The sequence below is a fragment of the Cetorhinus maximus genome, chromosome 4 (assembly GCF_964194155.1).
Source record: "Cetorhinus maximus chromosome 4, sCetMax3.hap1.1, whole genome shotgun sequence".
Classification (NCBI taxonomy): Eukaryota; Metazoa; Chordata; class Chondrichthyes; order Lamniformes; family Cetorhinidae; genus Cetorhinus; species Cetorhinus maximus.
The window spans coordinates 114956205-114979500 of NC_135882.1; the positions used below are offsets into that span (position 1 = coordinate 114956205).

Sequence of the window (23296 nt, forward strand, 5' to 3'; positions counted from 1 at the left end):
TTTAAACTGCATAATTTATTCTCATTAAATAATAAAACAATTTGTGACCTATGCATTCATTATTGGAATAACATTTGTTTCAGTCTTGTTCAGTGTGTGACCTGAAACCTTACAGAAACTATTGGCTATAAAGTCAGGAATTTTCCTGGACTGTTGCTAGGCTAAGGGCTAAAATCATTGTTAGAACACCAAAGTGATGAGATTATTTCCCAATACAAATAGTTTTGAGTTTCCTAGGTGGAATAAATTAGCTATTGTTGTTCACCATTATGGCAACAGATTTCTCTTTTTTTCTGATTTATATTGATATAAGTATGTTCTGCATGCATGGATTTTCTCTGTATTGTAAATAGCAAACAGCAGAAATCCTTCCTTTGTGTGATGGGCAATAGCTGTGTTCTTCAGTTCATGATACAATATCTAACTGATAGATATGCAGGCATTTTTAGCCTGCTTTGTGAGTCCTTATTTTCTTTCATTGTATATTTTGTGTCTGCTTTAGAGTGCCCTAATTGCAGAGTTCGATTTGACCTGGCCAGAGGAGGGTGTATACATTTTAATTGCACGGAATGTCATTATGACTTCTGTGGTGGCTGTAAGAGACCCTTTAAATTAGGATCGGTAAGTCGTTGTTTCCAGATCTTTGAATGTCCTTTCGTTCATAATATATACTTGTGTTTCATTTTGCTTTTCACTTTTATCTATAATATAAAGGTAGTTTTTTCAGGACCAAAATCATATCAGCTATCATATTTTAAGAGCTTTTTTGACCAATTTCCCCCAAGTAGGATTTGGAAAAAAAACAGTCCCTTTTAAAAGTTGCTTTTTAAAAGACAAATGTATTCACAGAAGTGTTTTTTCTCAAAATAGGCAAAAGCTAATTAAAATCACGGTGAGCTGAACTTTGATTTTGCTTTCCTATAGATTGTAAATAAGTAATTCCTTAGCCTATTTCACAATCCTTGTGCTGGAAAATCTCTGCGCCTTACTGGCTGTGAACACCGAGTGTTATAAGACCAGGGACAAGAGCAGTCGATCAGGTCCAGCAGGAGCTGTGATTCCAGTCAGCCCTAAAGAGAAAGCTGCATAGACCAGCTTTGACTTCGCTCAGGGGTTTCAGCACGTGGGTGGTTGTGTAAGATAACACACCGATGTGAGGAAGCAGAGCATTTTTGTTTTCTTGTATTGCCACACAAAGATATTTTGCACTGATTTAACTATCTTGATCCTGACTACTCATTTGTATGTTGCTGTGAAATAAAGCAGGTTACAAAGAGAAGAAGCATGCCTGTATGGGATAAGACCACCAGTTCAAATCATAAAGGATTACAATTGCCGCACCTTTGAGTTACAATTTTGTATGGTTAAATAAGGGACAGTACAGGCAAAACACCTAAACATTCAGACTGTTTACAGCAATGTTTTACATAGATGGAGAACATCCAAGGCAAAATCCCAATATTGTAACAGTGGTCATTTCACTCACATTCATCCATCCAAACCTTTAAAGCTCTCATGCTCCATTGTCTCTTAACTGATTCAGAAGTTTTTGCTTTCACTGTTGTATCTGAGAGCCCATTCCATTTATTGATCACTCTTTGAAAACTTTTTTTAATATCATTCGTAAACTTTTATTAGTTTACTAATCCTACTCGCATTTATTATCAGAGAATTTTCCATGCTTACCTTTTTCATATGGGTTACTGTCTTCTGTACCTCTAAGAGCAGACGCCTTCTTTTGGGGGTGATAAGCCCTCACTTCATCAGTTGTTCCTCTTACCTCGTGTATCTTTGAATCTAGGGGTGATCCTCATGGCTCCTACTTGTATGAACTCCAGCACTAAAATATATTATTGTTTTGGTGACTAGAACTGCACACATTACTCAAAATTTGAGCTGATCACAGCACCCTATGGTTCGATCTCAATTCCTTCTAACTTCTTTTGTACTGTTCACCATTGACTATTCATTGTAGTTCTCCATTTATTAGACATTTTGAACATGAAATCTGTCAAGACCCTTAAGTATCTTTCAACTTCCTCCCGAGCTATTTCAATGCACGTTGCCCAGTATTTTACACTTGCCCATATTAATCATTATTTCTCTTTGTTTTGCTAACTTACATGTTTTGTCCAACTCATTCCGTCCCTAACAACACTATGGGTGTACCTACACCACATGAACTACAGCGATTCAAGAAGTAGGCAGCTCACCAGCACCTTCTCAAGGGCAATTAGGGATGGGCAATAAATGCTGCCCTAGCCAGCGACTCCCACATCCCAATGAATAAAAAAGTTGTAATTTCTCGGCTGATTCCACTACCCAATTTTAGTTTGGTTTCATCTGCAAATTTGACCACATTGCTTTGAGTATCTAGATCCAAGTCATTAATGTAAATTAGAAACAGTAGTGGTCCCAACACTGATCCCTGGGGTTCCCCCATTTAGTATGTCCCTGCTCAATATAGCTCCTCTAACAAGTACCTAATGTTTTCTAGTATTCACCAGGTTTTCTAGTATGTTCTGAAGATTCATCTTGAATTCTCCCAAATTCCTGTTTGACAAGATTCCATGTGAAAGTTAGTTAAATACCCTTTGGAAGTCTGGGCATTACCTTTGGTTAGATCATCTCTATTTGTGAATAGAATAACGTTTGTGCTGCCTTTAGGGAACACTTGGGGAGAAGGTAATAATTAAGAATATTTACTGTCTTATGCTCCGTTTCAAATCTATTTGCATCTTATAGGTTTTCACATTTTCCCTGACTGTCCTCTGACTACTGAAATCACAAGAAATACTGAAATAATTTCTTGTGATTTTGTAAGTAAACTGCAACAATGCTTTTTTTTCTTGGTTTCTCCTTTACCCTCTGGTTATGTTTTAAACAGGTTTCTATGGGCAGAATTTTGCCCTAGGTTGGCGAGCAGGCCCCACCGGCTCGGCGGTGCGCGGGCAGCCGAACTCTGCCACCGAAGCGGGCCCCGCCGCCATTTTGAGTGTGTCTGCCTCATGGGAGGCGCTATCCGCTTCCTGTGCGGTGCGGGGGGTGGAAATTCCCCAACTGTCAAAGTGCACTCTTTCGCACATGCGCGCAAAAGAGCGCACTGCTCCCTGAGACTAAGTGCTGTCTCAGGGGGATCACTGAGAGTGTTTTAAATATCAAAAATAGAACAATAAAAAAATTATTAACATGTCCCCCTCATGTGACAATGTCACACGAGATGAGACATGTTAATAAATCTCACATAAAGTTTATTTAAGATTTTTAAGACGGACATGAAACTTCATCCTGCCAGTGGATGAGGTTTCATGTATTATCAGAAGCCCGCTGGGGCTCCTGGCCTGCCCACCAGCCTTAAGGCAGGACAGGCAGGGCCTTTAATTACCTTAATTATCCTGTCAATGGCCTCAGTTGGCCATTGACAGGTTGGCGGGCAGACAGCTGATTTCGCTGTCTGCCCGCCTTCCTGAATATTTAAATGGGGCGGGATGATGTCGGTGGTTCCTCCCAACGTCATCCCGTGTCATTTTCCCGTCGGCGAGCGGGCCCCGCCCCCAAATCGCCGATGGGAAAATTCAGGCCTATATGTTTTAATATTTTCTGCAATGAGTACCCCTTCCCCTTTTCTTCATGTGGGATTTGCAAAAGTTATATTTGCTCTTAATTTCACTTTTCTGATGTTTTCATTAAATTAAATAGTACATTAAGTTAACTTTCCTTTCCTTCCTATCACATCATAGAGCAAGCTGTCTTTCCTCCTTATGATAACCTGGTTAGTCTGTAGCATTACTAAGGTCAGGTTAGTTTTTTTTCACATAAACATGTACAATAATTCCTCGCTTAACAACCCAGCTGCGTTCTTCAAAAGTGCAACTTCATGTGAAACAACTTTAAATGAATCAGCTTTTCCCATAAAAATTAATGTATAAACTGAAGTTAAGTTCCACAGCGAGTTTCTCCCCTGATCCACAGTGAGCAGGTTTCTTCCTGATCCTCAACATTTCTCTCCCACCTCGACCCAATCATCAGCGATTGTCTCCCTGGTCTCCAGCGAGTCTCTCCCTTATCCCCAACAAGTCTCTCCCCAGTTTCCATTATCTGGATGTGGACACTGTGAATTTGATACTAATTTTTGCCATTTGGAGCGAGGCGGTGAGCAAGCCAGCGAGTGGTTCAGCGAGCAGGGTAGGAGCAAGGCAGCAAGCAGGGTGGAAGCAGAGCAGGAGCGAGGGAGCAAGCAGAGCAGGAGCGAGGGCGGAAGCAGAGCAGGAGCGAGGGCGGAAGCAGAGCAGGAGCGAGGGCGGAAGCAGAGCAGGAGCGAGGGCGGGAGCAGAGCAGGAGCGAGGGCGGGAGCAGAGCAGGAGTGAGGGCGGGAGCAGAGCGGAAGCAGAGCAGGAGCGAGGGCGGAAGCAGAGCAGGAGCGAGGGCGGAAGCAGAGCAGGAGCGAGGGCGGAAGCAGAGCAGGAGCGAGGGCGGAAGCAGAGCAGGAGCGAGGGCGGAAGCAGAGCAGGAGCGAGGGCGGAAGCAGAGCAGGAGCGAGGGCGGAAGCAGAGCAGGAGCGAGGGCGGAAGCAGAGCAGGAGCAGGGCAGTAGCAGAGCTGTTCTGGGAATCTCTTAAGCCAACTCCTGAGGTTGCAAACAAACCTCCCAACAGCATTGCTTTGTTCTGCCGATGGGCATGATGAAGCACAACACATGATGACGACGTAAAAAGGGAAATGCGACATAAATCGGAGAAAAAGGCCCAAAAGAATAAACGACTTTAAAGCGAAACAATGTTAAGCAAGGCCTTATTGTATAACCAGTGTCATTCATTGTGTAACATGCTACCTTTTGCAGAATTTGCTTTTTTTAACTATCCATGTCCTGACATAAAGGGCTACTATGCCTTCTTTTCTGTTCACTCTGTCTATACACCAGTATGTTTTATTTGTACTATCCTCACTATGATTCCCACTGTTGCCCTGCTTCGCTCCCACCCTGTTTCTGTCCAGCGTGCTGCCTCGCTCTCGCCCTGCTCACTGCACTGTACTAATCATAATAGTCTCCAGTTTCTACATCTTAATTCTAATGTATTTTTGTGTTCTTTGTTCTGGATTAAATCAGCACGGCAGCAGTTATAGCTTAAGGGCTTAAAGAGTCAGCCGGATGGTCTGGTACTGGAGTAGCAAGTAGGGGTGACTGGTTTCCTTCCCAGAACGGCATTAATGATCTGTTTGATGTTTTATGATATTCTAAAAGTATCCATTGTCATTTTTATTCTGATGATGACTCAAAAATGACTAGATTTATTCAATTCAGTTTCACAACGTGCCATGATGATGTCTAATTTGTGTAAATAAATCTTGATGTCTGTTTAATTCATTCCATGGTCTCTAGTGCTGCCTTTTCTTGATCTGGTTCCTATATACAGTATCTATGCCCAATCCCACCTTGACAGTCTTCTATCCCATGCTTAGTTTTCTCTGAGATCTGGCTTTGTTGTAGCCTCCAATGTAGGTTTACTTCACTCAGCTAGTTCCTTTTTAATCTTGTTTCTCTCATTGATCCATTTTGAATTAAATTTAAATATTTTTACCTTGCACAGATAACAATTGATTCTAGATCAATTGTAAATTTTAAATCTGAGATTGATAGATTTTTGATGATCGGAGGTATTTAGAGATAAGGAGCAAAGAGGCAAATGGAGTCAGGTCGCAGATCAGCCGTTGAACGGCAGAACAGGCTCGAGGGGCTACTTCTGTTCCTGTGTTCCTGTACCCTATGTTACTGTGTCATATATTTCTATATATACTTTGCTAATAGCCATAGCCATATAATAGAAACAGATTGCTTTATATAATAATGCAAACATTTTAAATGTATTTGATTACAACAGGCTTGTGCGTTCATGAGTAACTGCCATACTAAGGGTTTGCATGCACATCATCCCCGGGACTGCTTCTATCACCTTAGAGACTGGAGTGTGGAACGGCTGCAGCAACTATTACATGTGAGTCATATCTAATATCTTGGATGTTCTACTCTGCCTAGAGTACTTGATTAAATGCATTTCAAATAATTCAACAGGGGGGAACATTATCATGGAGGGAGGACTTTCAATACAAACGACTCCTTGGTTTCCAACCCTGCACCATCACCACCCTCCATCCCAAGCCCACCATTAGTTATAGTGGATAACATGAAGAAACTTTTTTACTTTTTTAAACACTTTTTTAAAAATACAATAGCCAGTTTTATAATGAAAGCTGTCTCTTCTATTCCAATATACTATTCTTGAGTCAGGCTGGATTTTGTGGTCAGCGGCAAAGCAAGGATGCTCACCGCTGACCTCGAAAAAAACTTCGCTGAGAGATTTAGCAATTTCTGTGGGAAGAGCTTTACCACCTCTCGTCATTCAGTGAGTGAATTAGGTAACATTAATCTTTGGGAATTCCCACTGTGGAGCTGCAGTGATGTTATCAAACTGTCCATGCAGCCAGTCACATTAAATAATTCCAACAGACAGCAACCAGGAAATGAAAAGCACTAAAATTAAATCACGTTTTAATACTTTACATAGAGCAAAACAAAATGAAGGTAGAAGCTAAATTAACAGAAAAAATTATAAAAAATTTAGTTTAAAAAATCTAGTAATTAATTATAACGCAAACAATTAACATTGCTACACAAATTTTAAAAAAAACATTCAGGGCCAGATCGGATTGAACCATGTGTCACTTCTTATGGGGTTTCTAACAGCAATTTGAGAAAGGAGAAAAGGAAGTTCTCACCATATCAACTGATGTCATTGATTGCTGGTTCTGGCAGTGGGCAGTGGGATTGGTTCTGTTCACAAAGCAGCCTGTGGTGATGCAGTGAATGACAGACTGTAACTTCGGGATTGAAGTAATAATCTGATGTTGCAGTCAACTTCAGAGGAGGAATGACTGTGAACACTGACAGTTCGCTATCAAAAACCCCCAAAATCTGAGCCATTATAATTTATTGAACACAAAGACAATTGGCTTTTTTTTCAGCACTTTGTTAATGTCTGATTTCCTTTCATACAGAGAGCGGGTATTTCCTTGACTGCCCTTGGAACAGATAACAGTCTAGGACAGTTAGAAGGTAATAACTATCATCTTTTAATAATGGGGATGATATACTGCATAAAAATATAGGCTGTATAAATATCTGTGCATTCTTAATCTTGGTTGTCCTTTGAAATTAGGAGTAGTTTGGCCATGGTGCTGCTCACACATAGTTTAGCATAGATTATCAGTGTTTGCGTACATAATATATATAATATGTGTGTGTGTGTATCTATGGACTCACTACTTAAGATAAACTATACAATTGACAGAAGTGAACTGTTCAATTTATATCATTGCTTCCGACCCCAGTAGTAGCTCTGCAGAATTTTTTTTACCACAGATGGAGAAAGGAACGATCATTTTTTAATTTTTGTGAAATTAAACGAACGCACGAATTAGGAGCAGGAGTAGGCCACTCGGCCCCTCGAGCCTGTTCCACCATTCAATAATATCATGACTGATCTGATTTTTACCTCATATTCCTGCCTACCCCTGATAACCTTTCACCCCCTTGCTTATCAAGAATCTATCTACTTCTGCCTTAAAGATACTCAACGACTCTGCCTCACCGAGCTTTGAGGAAGAAAATTCCAAAGTCTCACAACCCTCTTAGAGAAAATTTTTTCCTCATCTCTGTTCTCAATGGGCGACCCCTTAATTTGAAACAGTGACCCCAAGTTCTAGATTCTCCCACAAGAGGAAATACCCTTTCCACATTCACCCTGTCACGTCCCTCAGGATCTTAAATCTTATAAATTGGATCTTAGTTGGCAGATTGTGACCCAGCAACACAGATATTGTTGCCCTAAAGGAAGCATAGTGAAAATGTAATACCAAGATTTTCAGCTGTAACAGAGAAACTGTTTTTGAACATATGCAATTTTGTGATCATTTGGATTTACATGTTGACTCAATAATTATGTGGATTTATGTGAAGCACCTGTAATACTGAATTAACATTTTGTGTGTGAAATTGAAAGCCCTATTTGCATTTATGTTGCATCTAATGGTAATGGGCAGTAAAATTTAATCCAGATTTTTCTTTAAATATTGGAAAATGTAATCTTCAACATTGGATTGGAAAGCTTTGTTCATCATGATAAATACTGTCCTGCTTTAGGTAAATGCAAGGTTATGGAGCAGAGAGAAACCTCGCATGGTCTGAAAGATGATCAGTGTGGACACAGTTCGGTTAAAGGCTACTTGGGCTTTTGCAAGTAAGTAAAATGATAATCTTAGTTGGCAATGCTCTGAACTTGCGTACATTAAGAATGATGTTTGAGGCAACTATAGTATTTCCTACTTATTTAAAACAGTACTTAAAAGCTTAACATTACTCCATTTGTAGCGATTCTCATGTTTAGAAATCACCAAGTCATTCCCAAAGGTGATATAGGCTTTTTACCTCTATGTATTATGTCTGTTTTGTATCAATGTTGCTGTATTATTGAACTTTGCTCATTGTAATAAACTATGGGGAAAACCAGCAACACTAGTGCAAATGCAGTCCCATAGCAATTAGATAAATGACCAGATAATCTATTTTAGTGATGTTGGCAGAAGGATAAATGTTGTCCATGAAACTGGAAGTAGTAGTTCAATGAGATCTATTACTTCCATCTGAAAAGGCAGATGAGGGCTCAGTTTAATTTTTCATCCTAAAGATGCCACTTCTTAACAGTACAGCACTCTCTCAGTCCTGCACTGAAGTGTCAGCCTAGAATGTGTGCTCATCTCTGGAGCAGACTTGAACCCAAGACCATATCATTCAGAGGCAAAAGATTACCACTGAGCTGACTCCAATTTATTTGTAAGTACCCAAGTTTGAGTGTCATTTAAAGTTATGAGGTTCATCTCTGTGCCTCACTATGTAGTTTGGAAGTTGAATTTTGGTGGAGCCAGCTAACTTTCTCGTCACTGCTATCCAATCCAGCAGCATTACTTCAACTCCTATGTGCCCCAGGTCTTCACCCTTGGTCCCCTCCAATTTTTCATTTACATGCAATTGCTCAGTGACATTATTCACAAGCATAAGGTCAGCTTCCATCCCTCTACTGGTAATACCCAACTCCATCTGTCCACAGACAACATAAAACCCAAGATTGTTTCTGCACTACCCAGCTCCCTGTCTAACATAATCTTGGGATGTGCCACTTTGTTAATATACTGAAGTAATCCTTTTTGTCTTCCAGCATTAAGTTTACAAGCTGGCTGCTCAGGCTAAAATTAGTGTTGTGCAACCATAATGTTTTGAGTATACCTGAGCACTGAGATTTTTTACTCCCAATTTTGTTTCATTTGTTGTGTTTACGGGCACTTTCCACTTGCCAAACATCACCTGCAAGTCCCAACCTCCTTAAACAGCTTATATTTCACCTCATTTCTATTTCTCTTCAGTTCTGATGAAGAGTCATACGGACTCGAAACGTTAACTCTGTCTTCCTCTCCACAGATGCTGTCAGACCTGCTGAGTTTTTCCAGCTATTTTTGTTTTTGTTTCAGATTTCCAGTATCCGCAGTATTTTGCTTTTATCACCTATATGTATACTCCTTGACTTGCTTTATCTCCCCCTACTACTATTTTTGCTGAAAACCAGTTAGCTTGAGGATTGATTTCTTGAATGCCTTTCTATTTTTAGTATGCTCTATCATCAAGCCTCAGGAAATACAAAGCATTACAGCATGATGTGAGGAAAAGCGAGTGGTAATGACCGGGAACTCCCTGCCCACAAGAGTGGTGGAATCAGTGATTTCAAAAGGAAATTGGATGGGTACTTGAAGAAAATAAACTTAATAGGTCTACTGGGATTGCACTGAGAATTGGGACTGACTGCATTGCTCTGCGGAGTGCTGGCATGGGCTCGTTGGGCCGAATGGCCTCCTCCTGTGCTATAAATTACTCCAATTATTCCTTTCCTTGTTAGGCAACACCAACTCCATTCCCCAGCAACTCAATTACGGGGTCTCCTTCCTCACTTGAAATCCTTTCATGACTTCACTTCATTTATGATCTCGGATTACCAACTTTTCCAGGGGAAAGAGGTGGTGCCTGAAGGGATGGTGTGAGGGGGAGGGCTTCAGATTACTGGGACATTGGGATCAGTTCTGGGGGAGGTGGGACCAGTACAAACTGGACTGGTTACATCTGGGCAGAACTAGGACTAATGTCCTAGGGGGAATATTTGCTAGAGTGGTTGGGGAGGGTTTAAACTAAAATGGCAGGGGGCTGGGAACCTATGCAAGGAGTCAGAGGAGGGGGAATCTAGGAGGAACAAAAGACAGAGGGCAGAATTTTCCGTTTGTCGGGTGGCGGGCGCGGAGCCGATCGCCACCAGCGATCGGGGCCCCACCACCATTTTTCGTGGGCGGGCCAATTAAGGCCCGCCCAGCGTGATGTCTGCTGGGAAGCGCTATGCGCTCCCTGTGCGGGCGGGAGGGAATCCCTAAAATCGAGAGTGCGCTGTTTCGTGCATGCGCACCAAAGAGCGCACTCATCTGCCTGAGGCTAAGTGCATCCTCAGGGAGATCACCTCGACTTTTAAAAATATTAAAAATAGAGAAAAGAAAAATCCCTTACATGTCCCTTCGTGTGACAATGTCACATGAGTTGGGACACGTTCATAATTTCCATAACAACTTTATTACAATTTTTAAAACCCTATATGAAACCTCATCCCGCCGATGAATGAGGTTTCATGTTTTTTCTAGTTGCCGCTGGGGCTCCTGGCCTGCCCGCCAACCTTAAGGTTGGATGGGCAGGTCCTTTAATTGCTTAATTGATCCTGTCAATGGCTTCAAGTGGCCATTGAGAGGTCGGTGGGCCCGCAGCTGATTTTGCTGTGCACCCGCCTTCCTGGAAATTTAAATGGGGTGGGGTGACGTCGGGGGTTCCGCCCGACATCATCCCGCGTCATTTTACGCGTTGGCGAGTAGGCCTCGCCCCCCGCTCGCTGACGGTAAAATTCTGCCCAGAAAGGGGAATAAGAAAAGTAATAGGCAGAGAAATCAAGGGCAAGAATCAAACAGGGCCTCAGTGAAAAATAGTGGGAACAGGACAAGTAATGTTAAAAAGACAAGCCTTAAGGCTTTGTGCCTTAACGCGAGGAGCATTCGCAATAAAGTGGATGAATTAACTGCGCAAATAGATGTAAACAAGTATGATATAGTCGGGATTATGGAGACATGGCTGCAGGGTGACCAGGGATGGGAACTGAACATCCAGGGGCGTTCAGTATTTAGGAAGGACAGACAAAAAGGAAAAGGCGGTGGAGTTGCATTGCTGGTTAAAGAGGAAATTAAGGCAATAGTGAGGAAAGATATTAGCTCCGACGATGTGGAATCTGTATGGATAGAGCTGAGAAACACTAAGGGGCAAAAAACGTTAGTGGGGGTTGTATATAGACCCCCAAACTGTAGTGGTGATGTTCGGAATGGCATTAAACAGGAAATTAGAGACACATGCAATAAAGGAACATCTGTAATTATGTAATTATGACTTTAATCTGCATATAGATTGGGCAAATCAATTAGTAACAATACCATAGAGGAAGAATTCCTTGAGTGTATACGGGATGGTTTTTTGGACCAATACGTTGAGGAACCCCGAGAGAACAGGCCATCCTAGACTGGGTATTGTGTAATGAGAAAGGAATAGTTGGCAATCTAGTTGTGCGAGGCCCCTTGGGGATGAGCGACCATAAAATGATAGAATTCTTCATCAAGATGGAGAGTGATATAGTTGATTCTGATACTAGGGTCTTGAATCTTAATAAAGGAAACTACGATGGTCTGAGACGCGAGTTGGCTATGATGGATTGGGAAACGTTACTTAAAGGGATGACGGTGGATAGGCAATGGCAAACGTTCAAAGAGCGCATGGGTAAACTGCAACAATTGTTTTTTTACTGTCTGGCGCAAAAGTAAAACAGGAAAGGTGGCCAAACCATGGCTTACAAGTGAAGTTAGAGATAGTATTAGATCCAAGGGAGAGGCATACAAATTGGTCAGAAAAAACAACAGACCTGAGGATTGGGAGCACTTTAGGATTCAGCAAAGGAGGACCAAGGGATTGATTAAAAATGGGGAAAATAGAGTACGAGAGTAAGCTTGCAGGGAACATAAAATCTGACTGTAAAAGTTTCTATAGGTATGTGAAGAGAAAAAGATTGAAGACAAATGTAGGTCCCTTACAGTCAGAAACAGGGGAATTTATAATGGGGAACAAAGAACTGGCTGGCCAACTAAATACATACTTTGGTTCTGTCTTCACAAAGGAGAACACTAATAACATACCAGAAATGTTGGGGAACACAGGGTTTAGTGAGAGGGAGGAACGGAAAGAAATCAGTATTAGTAGGGAAATGGCGTTGGGGAAATTGATGGGATTGAAGGCCAATAAATCCCCAGGGCCTGATAATCTACATCCCAGAGTACTTAAAGAAGTGGCCCTAGAGATAGTGGATGCATTGGTGGTCATCTTCTGAGATTCTATAGACTCTGGAACAGTTCCTACAGATTTGGGGATAGCTAATGTAATCTCACTATTTAAAAATGGAGGTAGAGAGAAAACAGGGAATTATAGACCAGTCAGCCTGATGTCGGTAGTGGGGAAAATTCTAGAGTCCATTATAAAAGATTTAATAGCTGAGCACTTGGAACACAGTGGCAGAATCGGACAGAGTCAGCATGGATTTACGAAAGGGAAATCATGCTTGACAAATCTACTGGAATTTTTCGAGGATGTAACTAGTAGAGTTGATGAGGGGGAGCCAGTGGATGTGGTTTATTTGGACTGTCAGAAGGCTTTCGACAAAGTCCCACATAAGAGATTAGCGTGTAAAATTAAAGCGCATGGGATTGGGAGTAGTGTATTGAGATGGATAGAAAACTGGTTGGCAGACAAGAAACAAAGAGTAGGAATAAACGGGTCTTTTTCCGAATGGCAGGCAGTGACTAGTGGGGTACCTCAGGTATCGGTGCTGGGACCCCAGTTATTCACAATATATATTAATGATTTAGATGAGGGAACTAAATGTAATATCTCCAAATTTGCAGATGACACAAAGCCAGGTGGGAGGGTGAGCTATGAGGAGGGTGCAGAGATGTTTCAGTGTGATTTGGATAAGCTGAGTGAGTGGGCAAATGCGTGGCAGATGCAGTATAATGTGGATAAATGTGAGGTTATCCATTTTGGTAGCAAAAACAGGAAGGCAGATTATTATCTGAATGGATATAAATTGAGAGAGGGGAATGTGCAACAAGACCCTGGGTGTCCTCGTACACCAGTCGCTGAAGGCAGCATGCAGGTGCAGCAGGCGGTAAAGAAGGCAAATGGTATGTTGGCCTTCATAGCCAGAGGATTCAAGTACAGGAGCAGGGACATCTTGCTGCAATTATACAGAGCCTTGGTGAGACCACACTTGGAATATTGTGTGCAGTTTTGGTCTCCTTATCTGAGGAAGGATGTTCTTGCTATAGAGGGAGTGCAGCGAAGGTTTACCAGACTGATTCCTGAGATGACAGGACTGACATATGAGGAGAGATTGAGTCGGTTAGGATTATATTTGCTGGAGTTCAGAAGAATGAGGGGGGAATCTCATAGAAACTTATAAAATTCTAACAGGACTAGACAGGGTAGATGCAGGAAGGATGTTCCCGATGGTGGGGGAGTCCAGAACCAGGGGTTACAGTCTGAGGATATGGGGTAGACCATTTAGGACTGAGATGAGGTGAAATTTCTTCACCCAGAGAGTGGTGAGCCTGTGGAATTCGTTACCACAGAAAGTAGTTGAGGCCAAAACATTGTATGTTTTCAAGAAGAAGTTAGATATAGCTCTTGGGGCGAAAGGGATCAAAGGATATGGGGAGAAAGCAGGATCAGGCTATTGCGTTGAATGATCAGCCATGATCATAATGAATGGTGGAGCAGGCTTGAAGGGCTGAATAACCTACTCCTGCTCTTATTTTCTAAGTTTCTATGTAAACAGTTTCTCCCTATTTCCTCTATCAAATATCCTTTGTAATTTTAAATACCTCCATTAGCTCTTTTAACCTTCTTTGCTCAAAGGAGAACAATCCCTATTTCTCTTGTTTCGCCACATAAGTGAATTCCTTCAACTCTGGTAAACCTCCTCTGTAACGTATCCGGGGCCCTGACCACCTTCCTCAGATATGATGCCCAGAACTGTGCACAGTGCTCCAGCTGAGACCAATAATTTGTAAAGGTCTCGCATGACTTCCTTATTTTTACATTCAATGCCCTAATTTACAAGGCCAAGTATCCTTATTCCAATTATTTTTAACCACTTTGTCAACTTGCCTTGCCACCTCCAAAGATTTGTGAATTTGCACCCACCCAGATCCTTTGCACCAATAATAAGGAAAATGCTAGAATCTATTATTAGGAATGTGGCAACAGAGCACTTAAGTAATGATAGTATGATTAGGCAGAGGCAACATGGATTTATGAAAGGGAAATCGTATTTGCCAGGTCTGTTTTTGAAGATGTAACTAGCAGGGTAAATAAGGCAGAACAAATGGATGTGGTGTGTTCGAATTTTCAAAATGCATTTGATAAGGTATCACAAGAGGTTATTGCGCAAAATGAGGGCTTATGTGATTAGGGAAACTAGCATGGATTGTGAACTTCCTAAATGACAGTAAACAGAGAGTATGAATAAATAAGTCATTTTGGGGCTGGTAGGCTGAAACTAATGCAAGGATCACTGCTTTTGCCTCAGCTATATATAATCTCTATTAATGACTTGGAGATGAGGGGGCTGAATGTAATTTATCCAAGTTTGCAGATGACGCAAAGTTAGTTGGGAAAGTAAGCTGTGACAAGTATGCAAAGAGACTGCAAAGGGCTATAGAGAGGTTGGGTGAGTGGGCAAGAACATGGCAGATGTAATGTAATGTGGGCAAGTGTGAGGGTATCCGTTCCGGATAAGCTGATGCCACCTAGCTTTATTTCACCACTACCTCACACGACTCCTCGACTGTTGCTTAATTTATCAGGCAGCTTTTCTGATGTCCCATTCTCGATGAGCAGAAAATTCCTCCGGTTAAATGTTGGGAAGACTGAAGCCATTGGTTTCAGTTCCTGCACCAGACTCTGTTCCCTAGTATGAGCTCTGTCCCCCTCCTGGTAACTGTCTAAGACTAAACCAGGTTGTTCACAACCTTGATGTCATATCTGACCCCAAGGTGAGCCTCTAACTACATATCCACACCATCACTGAGACCACCTATTTCTACCTCCCTAACGTCGTCTGACTTCAACTCTGCCTCAGCTGATCTGTGGCTAAAATCATACTTGCCTGTTACCTCAACACCTGACTATTCCAATGATCTCCTGGCTGGCTTCCCATATTTTACCTTCCATAAGCTTGAGGTCATCCATTTGTTGCCCAAGTCCTTACTCACACCAAGTCCTATTCCCCTTTCACCCCTGTGCTCGCTAATCTACATTGGCTCCCAGTCAAGCAAAGCTTCAAATTTTTGTAAAAAAAAATTCTCATCCTTGTTTTCAAATCCTTCCATGGTCTCGCCCCTGCATATTTCTAATCGCCAGATCCACAATCCTCTGAGATATCTATGCTCATCTAATTCTGGCCTCCTGTGCATCCCAAATTTTAATTAAGAGTCATAAGGAGTAAGAGCAGGAGTGGTTGTTCCATTAGTGGTGGCTGTGTCTTCAGCTGGCTAGGTCCCAATCTCTTGAATTCCCTCCTTACACTTCTACGCTTCTTTCATCCTTTAAAACCTATCTTTGATCAAGCTCTTGACCATCTGCCCTTTTATCACCTTATATGGCTTAGTGTTGAATTTTGAAGCGCCCTAGGATATCTTCTTATGTTAAAGGCATTGTATACATATAAGCTGTTTTGTTGCTTGGTAAGAAAATATAAAAAACCAAATGTTTCTTAAAATGGTGAAAGACAGAGAAATATGACACTCAGAGGGGCCTGGGTGTCCTTGTATATGAATCACAAGAAGTTAACATGCAGGTAAACAAGCAATTAAAAAGCAAGTGATATATTAGCCTTGTTTGCAAAGGAATTGGAGTATAAGAGTGAAGAAATCTAATTGCAATCATGTAGGGTCTTGGTGAACTACGCCTGGAGTAATGTGTACAGATTTGTCTCCTTATCTAAGGAAGCATATACTAGCCTCGGAGGGAATGCAACAAAGATTTACCCAGACTGATTCCTGGAACGAGGGGATGCCCTGTGAGAAGGGATTGAGTTGACTGAGACCACATTCCCTGGAATTTAGAAGATTGAGAACTTATCTCATTGAAACATAAAATTCTTAAAGGAATTGATTGGGTAGATCTCGGAAGAATTATTTTCCTGGGTGGGGAGTCGAAATCTGGGAGCCACAGTCTAAGAATTAGAGAATCAGTATTTAGGACTGAGATGAAGAGAAGTTTCTTCTGTTCCTGAGCGTTGTGAATCTTTGGAATTCCAAGAGGGCTGTGGATGTTCAGTCTTTGAACATATTCAAGAGAGAAATTGATAGATTTTTAGATACTAAATGAATTAAGGGAAGAGGGAAGTGCAGGAAGGTGGAATTGAGGTTGTACGTTAGCCGTGATCGTATTCAATTATAGAGCAGGCTCAAAGGTCCATATGGCCTCCTGCTCCTCCTATTATGTTGATCACATCACAATGATATTTTATAGCCATACTGCATCCCATGGCCTCCACATCTTTAACTCTGGATTACAGATTTTTCACTACGCATCAAAGGTTTATCCTTCACTCATTATATTCTTTTATTTTGAAATACTTTTTCAAAGTCAGTTCATCTAGTCTCTTCTTTCTCCATTTAAAAGAAACTCAAACCATCCCCTTCAATCTTTCCCCCTTCTCCTGCCCAGTATCTCCTCTCACTTTGTAAAGTAATGAGGTGTTTATACTGCTGCTGTTACCATAGCCATTGTCTCAAAGTATCTGATTTTTATAAATTTGAACTACTCTTAGAATTAATCTTAACTTATAAATGCTTGCATTTTATTTCTAATAAACAGTATGTGCTCTCTTAATGTGATATCTAACCAGAATAAAACTGGCCAAGTTTTTCATTGTATTTGTTATGAGACATTTTTATTTTAACAAGTATTTCTTTTCAAATTTAGCAGTTTAAAACTGCGCTTGGGAGAAAAATATAAAGTTTTATCAGCAAATGTGTCCAAAGACATACTTGTCACAACTCTTGTTATCTTCATTTCAGAATCCATTTTAAACAGTTTTTGGTGGAAATTATTAATAAAAATTCTTTGGACCCAGCTGTGCTGTACAGCAAGGAGGAAATGTTGATGGAACTACAACGCTGGGGTGTTGCTATCCCTAACCAACATATGAATGAACTAGAAGAACAATTCACACAAAGACTAAGAAACGTAAGTTATCAAAAATCTCAAAGTCAACTCCTGGATACGATTAAATGCTTTAGCTGTCAAAACATTATCTATTAATATATTATGTAGCTAAAATTGAATCAGACAATTCTGTACAAATGATCAAAATTGTTATGATGCGGCAGATGATGTATGCCAGGCAGACCAAATCCATAAGGGAAACTTGGCCATGCTATCACAACGCTTTTGCAATTTGTATTTATTACAAGATGATGTGTGTACTGAATTAAGAAGTAATGAGTCCACTAAGATGTTTAGAGATTTAAAAAATTAAATTAAAATATTTATTAACAAAGTAAAAGATTTCAAGCACATACATAAGATTACAATTACTTAATACTATAATAAATCCTAAAATTCCTAATTAACCTGACTCACAGTTACACACCTGCTTTAAGGCAACAGTCCAAGATAGAGTTCAGGTTTTAAAAAAGACCCAGCAAGTTAACACAGTACCCACTTGACAGTGGAATTCCAAATGGTTTTCTCCAACTTCAGTTACTGGACACAACAGACTTATGTACAAATGGCTGGAAGTTTCTTCAAGGTTGTTTCACACACTCCTGTTAGATCTTACATAGTCCTCCAAACACACTGCTTAGCCTTGCTTATCTGGCTAGTTGTAAGCATACTAACATCCCTTTGAAATCTAAACAATCCCTTCGCTTATCTAAAAATTCCCAAATGCACCTTCCATGGTGTAATTCTGTGTAATTAATCACACAGAATCATACACACTCACCTTCATAAACCTACTTTATCACAAATCAGAAAAATATTATGAAAATTATTATACTTTTGGAACAAAATCAAGTTATGTATATGACTACATCTCTCAATTTTGTTGCTCATCTGACTTTTTTGCTGGCTCACCTCAGAGTTTATCTTTATGCACTATTGTTGCTTTACTGGAATTTACTCTGCCTCTTCACCCTTTACAAAGCACTCACAATAATGGTTGCCATGGTGACCTTAAATCAAGCATGCCCTTCATCTGGCCTGCCTCTGTTCCCACCAATGTAGCCATTATTCAGCTGCCAAATTTGTCTCCATGCCAATTTACGGGGCTGTTGCCATGAAAATCGTGACTCAATTCTGTTTCTGACCCCAGTTTTGGACCCAGAAACAGTCCTGATTTCCATTTTCTGCCCCAGATGCAAAAATTCAGCCTCTTGTATTTTTCCTGAAGTTCAGGCTGAGGCACATTATTGGGAAATTGTGTAACAAGAGCTTTACTCAGCATCCAACTATTCGATACCTGAAATGAAAATGCTTGATGCCTGGAACAGCTAGTGATCTACCCTGCAGCATCAATGTACATCATCTCGATAAGCGCAGAATTTGAAAGAGAACTTTTCAAGATCTCTTTTTAACCGTCAGGAGCAAGCATTTGAAAAATTGGTCCTGCCATGTATTAATTTCGATGATATACAGACTTCAAATTTTCTTACAGCCAGCAATAGAATGGAGGCAAAAGTCTGGCAGAAGTTGACTAAGCAGCTCGGTAATGCTGGGACCCTGCACAAAGGTCATAACCAGGGAATTCTCCCAGGGAGCATGTGAAAGTTTCATGGAGATCTGAATGTGTTAGGCGGAAGGTGTTTAGCATCACCTACCAGATTTCCTGGCCTTGACACTGTGTACCTGACTTATTGTTATGTTGGTAAAATTATAAAGTGGGGTTTAAGGATCTAAGCCTTAGTCTGGAATACTCCTGCAGTTTGAAAACAATTACATTGAAATCAGTCTTCAGCTAAGGAGGGCTGCTGATTCTAAGACCACCAAGGCATTTTAGCCAGCCCTGTTGGCTTTGGACTGAAAGTGACTTCCCAGCAGCATATTTTATTTTGCTGCCCTCTACTGGGTGCTCAAGATGCACCCATACTGACATCAGCATTTGTTTTATTCAAACTCCCTGCTCCCAGAAATTCCACCAGGGTCAGGATCTCTCCATATCAGCAGATCACAAATTTTCAGGTCCAAAGACACTTAATGAGTGGCAGAAGTTATGAAAATCAGTCCTCAATACAAAATAGATTGAATGCAACTAAAGCATCTTGGAGCCTATTACACTTAAAGGGCTGGGGCCATGTTGACTTGAGGTTAACAGCTAGAAAGGCAAGAGCCACAAAAAAGCAGGTGGGCCTACTTAACTAGAGAACTGGAGACGTGATGTCTACACTGCTTGCAAAGAAGTGCAGTCCAAAGAGATGTTTTGATTTGGGAGTTAGAGCTAAATTAGTTTAAAAGCATTCCGTGAACCCTGAAAGGCTACAACATCATGGAGATGGATGGCACTTAAGAAGATTCTCTGGTTTCAGTTTATCTGTATGTTTGCTGGGAGAGGGGTTTGGTTGAGGTTTAGACATTGTGTGGTTTGCAGTTCATAGAGAAGCTCTGGAACCTGTTAGTATATCCAGGCATTTAGAGCTTACAGCTGCCCTAGGGAGCTGAGGAGGTGGCAGAAGGTCACTGGTTCCGTGCCAGGCAGTTAGGGCTCAGATAAGCCCTGAGAGCCATTTATAGCTCGGTGCAAGGAGACTGGAGTTCAGAGAAACCCAGGGGCAGTGCCAGTTTAGTGAAGCTAGCAGTTTGCGAAGGAGTTAGAATTGTCCAGTAATTAGGGGCAGAAGAGCAGCTTTGTGAATCCCATGGAACGCAGATTCAGGAGAAGTGATTGAACCATCGGGAGGCAAGCAGTCATTGAGGAACTCCGAGTTGGAGTGGCTTTTGAGGGAATTCGGAGGCTAGATCTTCGAAAGTGAAGAGTTGAAATCCCTCCTGAGAGAGAGACAAAGTTTTAGCAAGATATTGTGACTCACAGTGGTCACTGACATTTGCGTGGGCTGCTGAGAAATCCATGGGATCTGTCTTGGTTGCATCTGCTATTTAATGGTGTGTTCAACCAGTTTGCCTGTTAATTCTCATTTACCTAATGTTAATTCAGAATGTTAGAGTATAAGATATATATTGTAGAGTGTTTTACTTTTCTGACTTTGTACAGTAAAGTTTATTTTTTTTGTTTGTTTGTGGAATCTTGTGACTTTATTCTGTCAGTGGATAACTGGGATTTCAAACTCAAACACAAAAGTTACTGGTCCTTAACACATTTTGAATTAAAATTTATCAATTTAAATATTCATTCAGTACCACTAAATCCACTGAATTAAATCAAATGTGAGTTAGAAGCTAGGGTTTTGGAAAAGACAGAAATAACCCGGATAACTTGAGACCAAACTAAAAATGAAATAAACTGTAAAAACTAGCCACCATTTTGTGAATTCCATTGAATTTGGTTGCAGTTTAAGTGAGTCTTTCACCGTGGAGTTACAAGCTTAAATAGGTCCTAGGTGATGCCTAAAAATATTTTAGAGTTCTTGGGTATTAGAGGAGAACACTTTGTTCAGAGGTAAACCTTTCATTCAAGTCATTTTGTGCATTTTACACATACAGTTTCATGTGAAAGTAACATGTTGTCTGGTTTATTTTTAACAGAAAATATTGAATGAACTAAAGCTGGACAATCAACAAACTGTTTTCAACAAGAATTCAGGATCATTTGCTTCTATCGATGTCTAATGAGAAGTAGCTATATCCAAGTAGACACAGAGATTGTAAACAAAAACAATGAACATTTACAGCACAGAAGGAGGCCATTCAGCCGATTGTGTCTGTGCCAGCAACCTACTGTGAAAATGCTTTATATCAAGATGTCTTGTTAAGATTGCATTTACTTTTATTTGTTTTAGTTATCACATGTCAATTATGTTTAAACAGTAATTGATTTCATGTGGTATTGCTCACAGTCAAATGTTTCATAGAAACATAGAAAGATTTGTGGCACGATTTGGCCCATCATGTCCATGGCAGCCAAAAATGAGCAATGCAATCTAATCCCACTTTGCAGCTCTTGGTCTTTAGCCCTGTAGGTTACAGTGCCTCAAGTGCTTATCCAGATGTGATGAGGGTTTCTGCCTCTAGCACATTCTCAGGCATCGAGACCACAGCACCCTCTAGGTGGGGGAAAAAAAAGTCTTATCTAGAGAGAAAGAATGGAGAAGCCAGTTTGGATCAGGAATCAGTTTAGGGCTGTGTGTGTAAGAGAAAAGATTGGGATTTGGCATGTAGCTGGGTTTGAGTGTGGTGTGTGTGGCAGTGACCTCAGCTGCAGGAGCAGAGCCTGCATAGGTGGTCTGTGCAAATGTGTTAAAGCATCAGAGCAATGTCAGTGCAGTAATTGGTTCCTGAGATATATTTTTCAGAAAACTGTAATCGATCTTCCATCTGAAAGAAGGAAGCTCGGGGAATGTGGCAGAACTCAGTCGCAACCCTCAAAATGTTTTGCACACATCTTTAAAGAAATGGGGAAATTTAATATTTTTCAGTTTATCCTGCAATTTTTAGATTTATAATTTTAAAAGACAAGAGCAGCTATTTGCCTGCATTACAGTAAGTAACCATGAAATTAATTTTCCAAATAAGGACAGAAATTATAAGGCTCTACTGCCAGTGCAAGGCCTCACCATGCATATATCTGTAATGGAGATGGGGTTACAACACCATAGACTCAATTCTGCATCTTATATTACTCTAATGAGGTCCCTGACAACAAATCAGTTTCTGTTCATTGTTGCTTTGGATCAAATCCCCTATGCTAAATTTACAATCAGGATTAATTTGCGTCCTGCTTGTATGTAAATCATACAGCTGCCATGTGACCACAGAGCACGGGAAGATTTCAGACTCACTGCTTGAGTGATTTTGCACAGTGTTACTATTTATTTGTCTTAGTGACGTATTTCTTCCATTTAACTACAGATTTTATATTTTTGTATGTTGGAAGTTGTTTTTGTTCTGCTATATACTGTTAATCTCATGATCATAACCTCTTGATGATGTTTAAAAAATAAGTTTTAATATTTTTATCCCAGTGTTACTTTTATCCCAGAGCTGCCCACAATACACAATGTTGATCATATTCAGCCTCCAAAATCTAGTAACTTTGTTCTATTTTCATTTATATTTTTTATTAATTTATCTTGTTTAAATGTTGTGGGTGGGGTTGGTGGTTAGCCTCATTAGTACAGTAAGTCCTCACTTAAAGTTGTGATTGTGTTCCTGAAAATCATGACTTTAAGTGAAACATTGGTTCCCAAAGTAATTAATGTTAAAACTGTAGTTGGGTTCTGTAGGACCTTTCTTATCAGAAAAAATAATTTTAAAGTATTATACCCTATAAGTTGCAACATTTTACATTACTACATTGGTAAATGAAATAACTTTTATATTTTTAAACTTATTTTAAAAGAAAAATGTAACTTTCTATGTACAGTATCTCCTGCTTACCGTCAATCCTGCTTCTCGAACCTCCCAATCTCTGATCCTCCTGGTTGCTGCAGATCCTCCCCCTCCCCAACCCTCAAGTTGTGGCCTCTCCCCACTCCCTGAACCTCCAAATTGCAGCCTCTTCCCCCTCCGACTCACCTTCTCGCCAAACCTCCTCCTCTTCGATTCACCCACTCGTCATTTCCCTCTCCTGGATTTAAGTCCCATACAAGATCCAGATCCAATCTGAAGCTGGAGCTCTGATATTGTGGAAGTGTGAGTCCCGATGGTGCAGACTTGGGCTACTGCATCCCATGTTTTTTTTTAAATGCTTCAGCTCGCCGCTTCCCTCTCCTGAACCCTTGCTATGAGTGAGGGCTCAGGAGAAGAACAGCAAGGCAGGAGCAGCTTTTGACAGTCATATTGGTTGGGGGTGGGTGGGAGGCCATAACCCTGAGGCTGGAGAGCAGGG

The 23296-nt window shown here is 40.8% G+C and overlaps 1 protein-coding gene across 4 annotated transcripts in view; it reads left to right on the forward strand.

The window, feature by feature from the left end:
- LOC144679827 (E3 ubiquitin-protein ligase RNF31-like) overlaps nt 1-22491 on the forward strand; it is a 69423-nt gene extending 46932 nt beyond the window's left edge. For all 4 annotated transcript variants that reach the window (XM_078540649.1, XM_078540650.1, XM_078540652.1 and 1 more), the window contains 6 exons: nt 503-621; nt 5879-5992; nt 7053-7110; nt 8197-8293; nt 17313-17481; nt 20995-22491. In XM_078540649.1, the coding sequence (XP_078396775.1) occupies nt 503-621; nt 5879-5992; nt 7053-7110; nt 8197-8293; nt 17313-17481; nt 20995-21078 (641 nt within the window). In that variant the 3' untranslated portion in view covers nt 21079-22491. The remainder of the gene's footprint in view (nt 1-502; nt 622-5878; nt 5993-7052; nt 7111-8196; nt 8294-17312; nt 17482-20994) is intronic.
- Nucleotides 22492-23296: the final 805 nt, after the last annotated feature.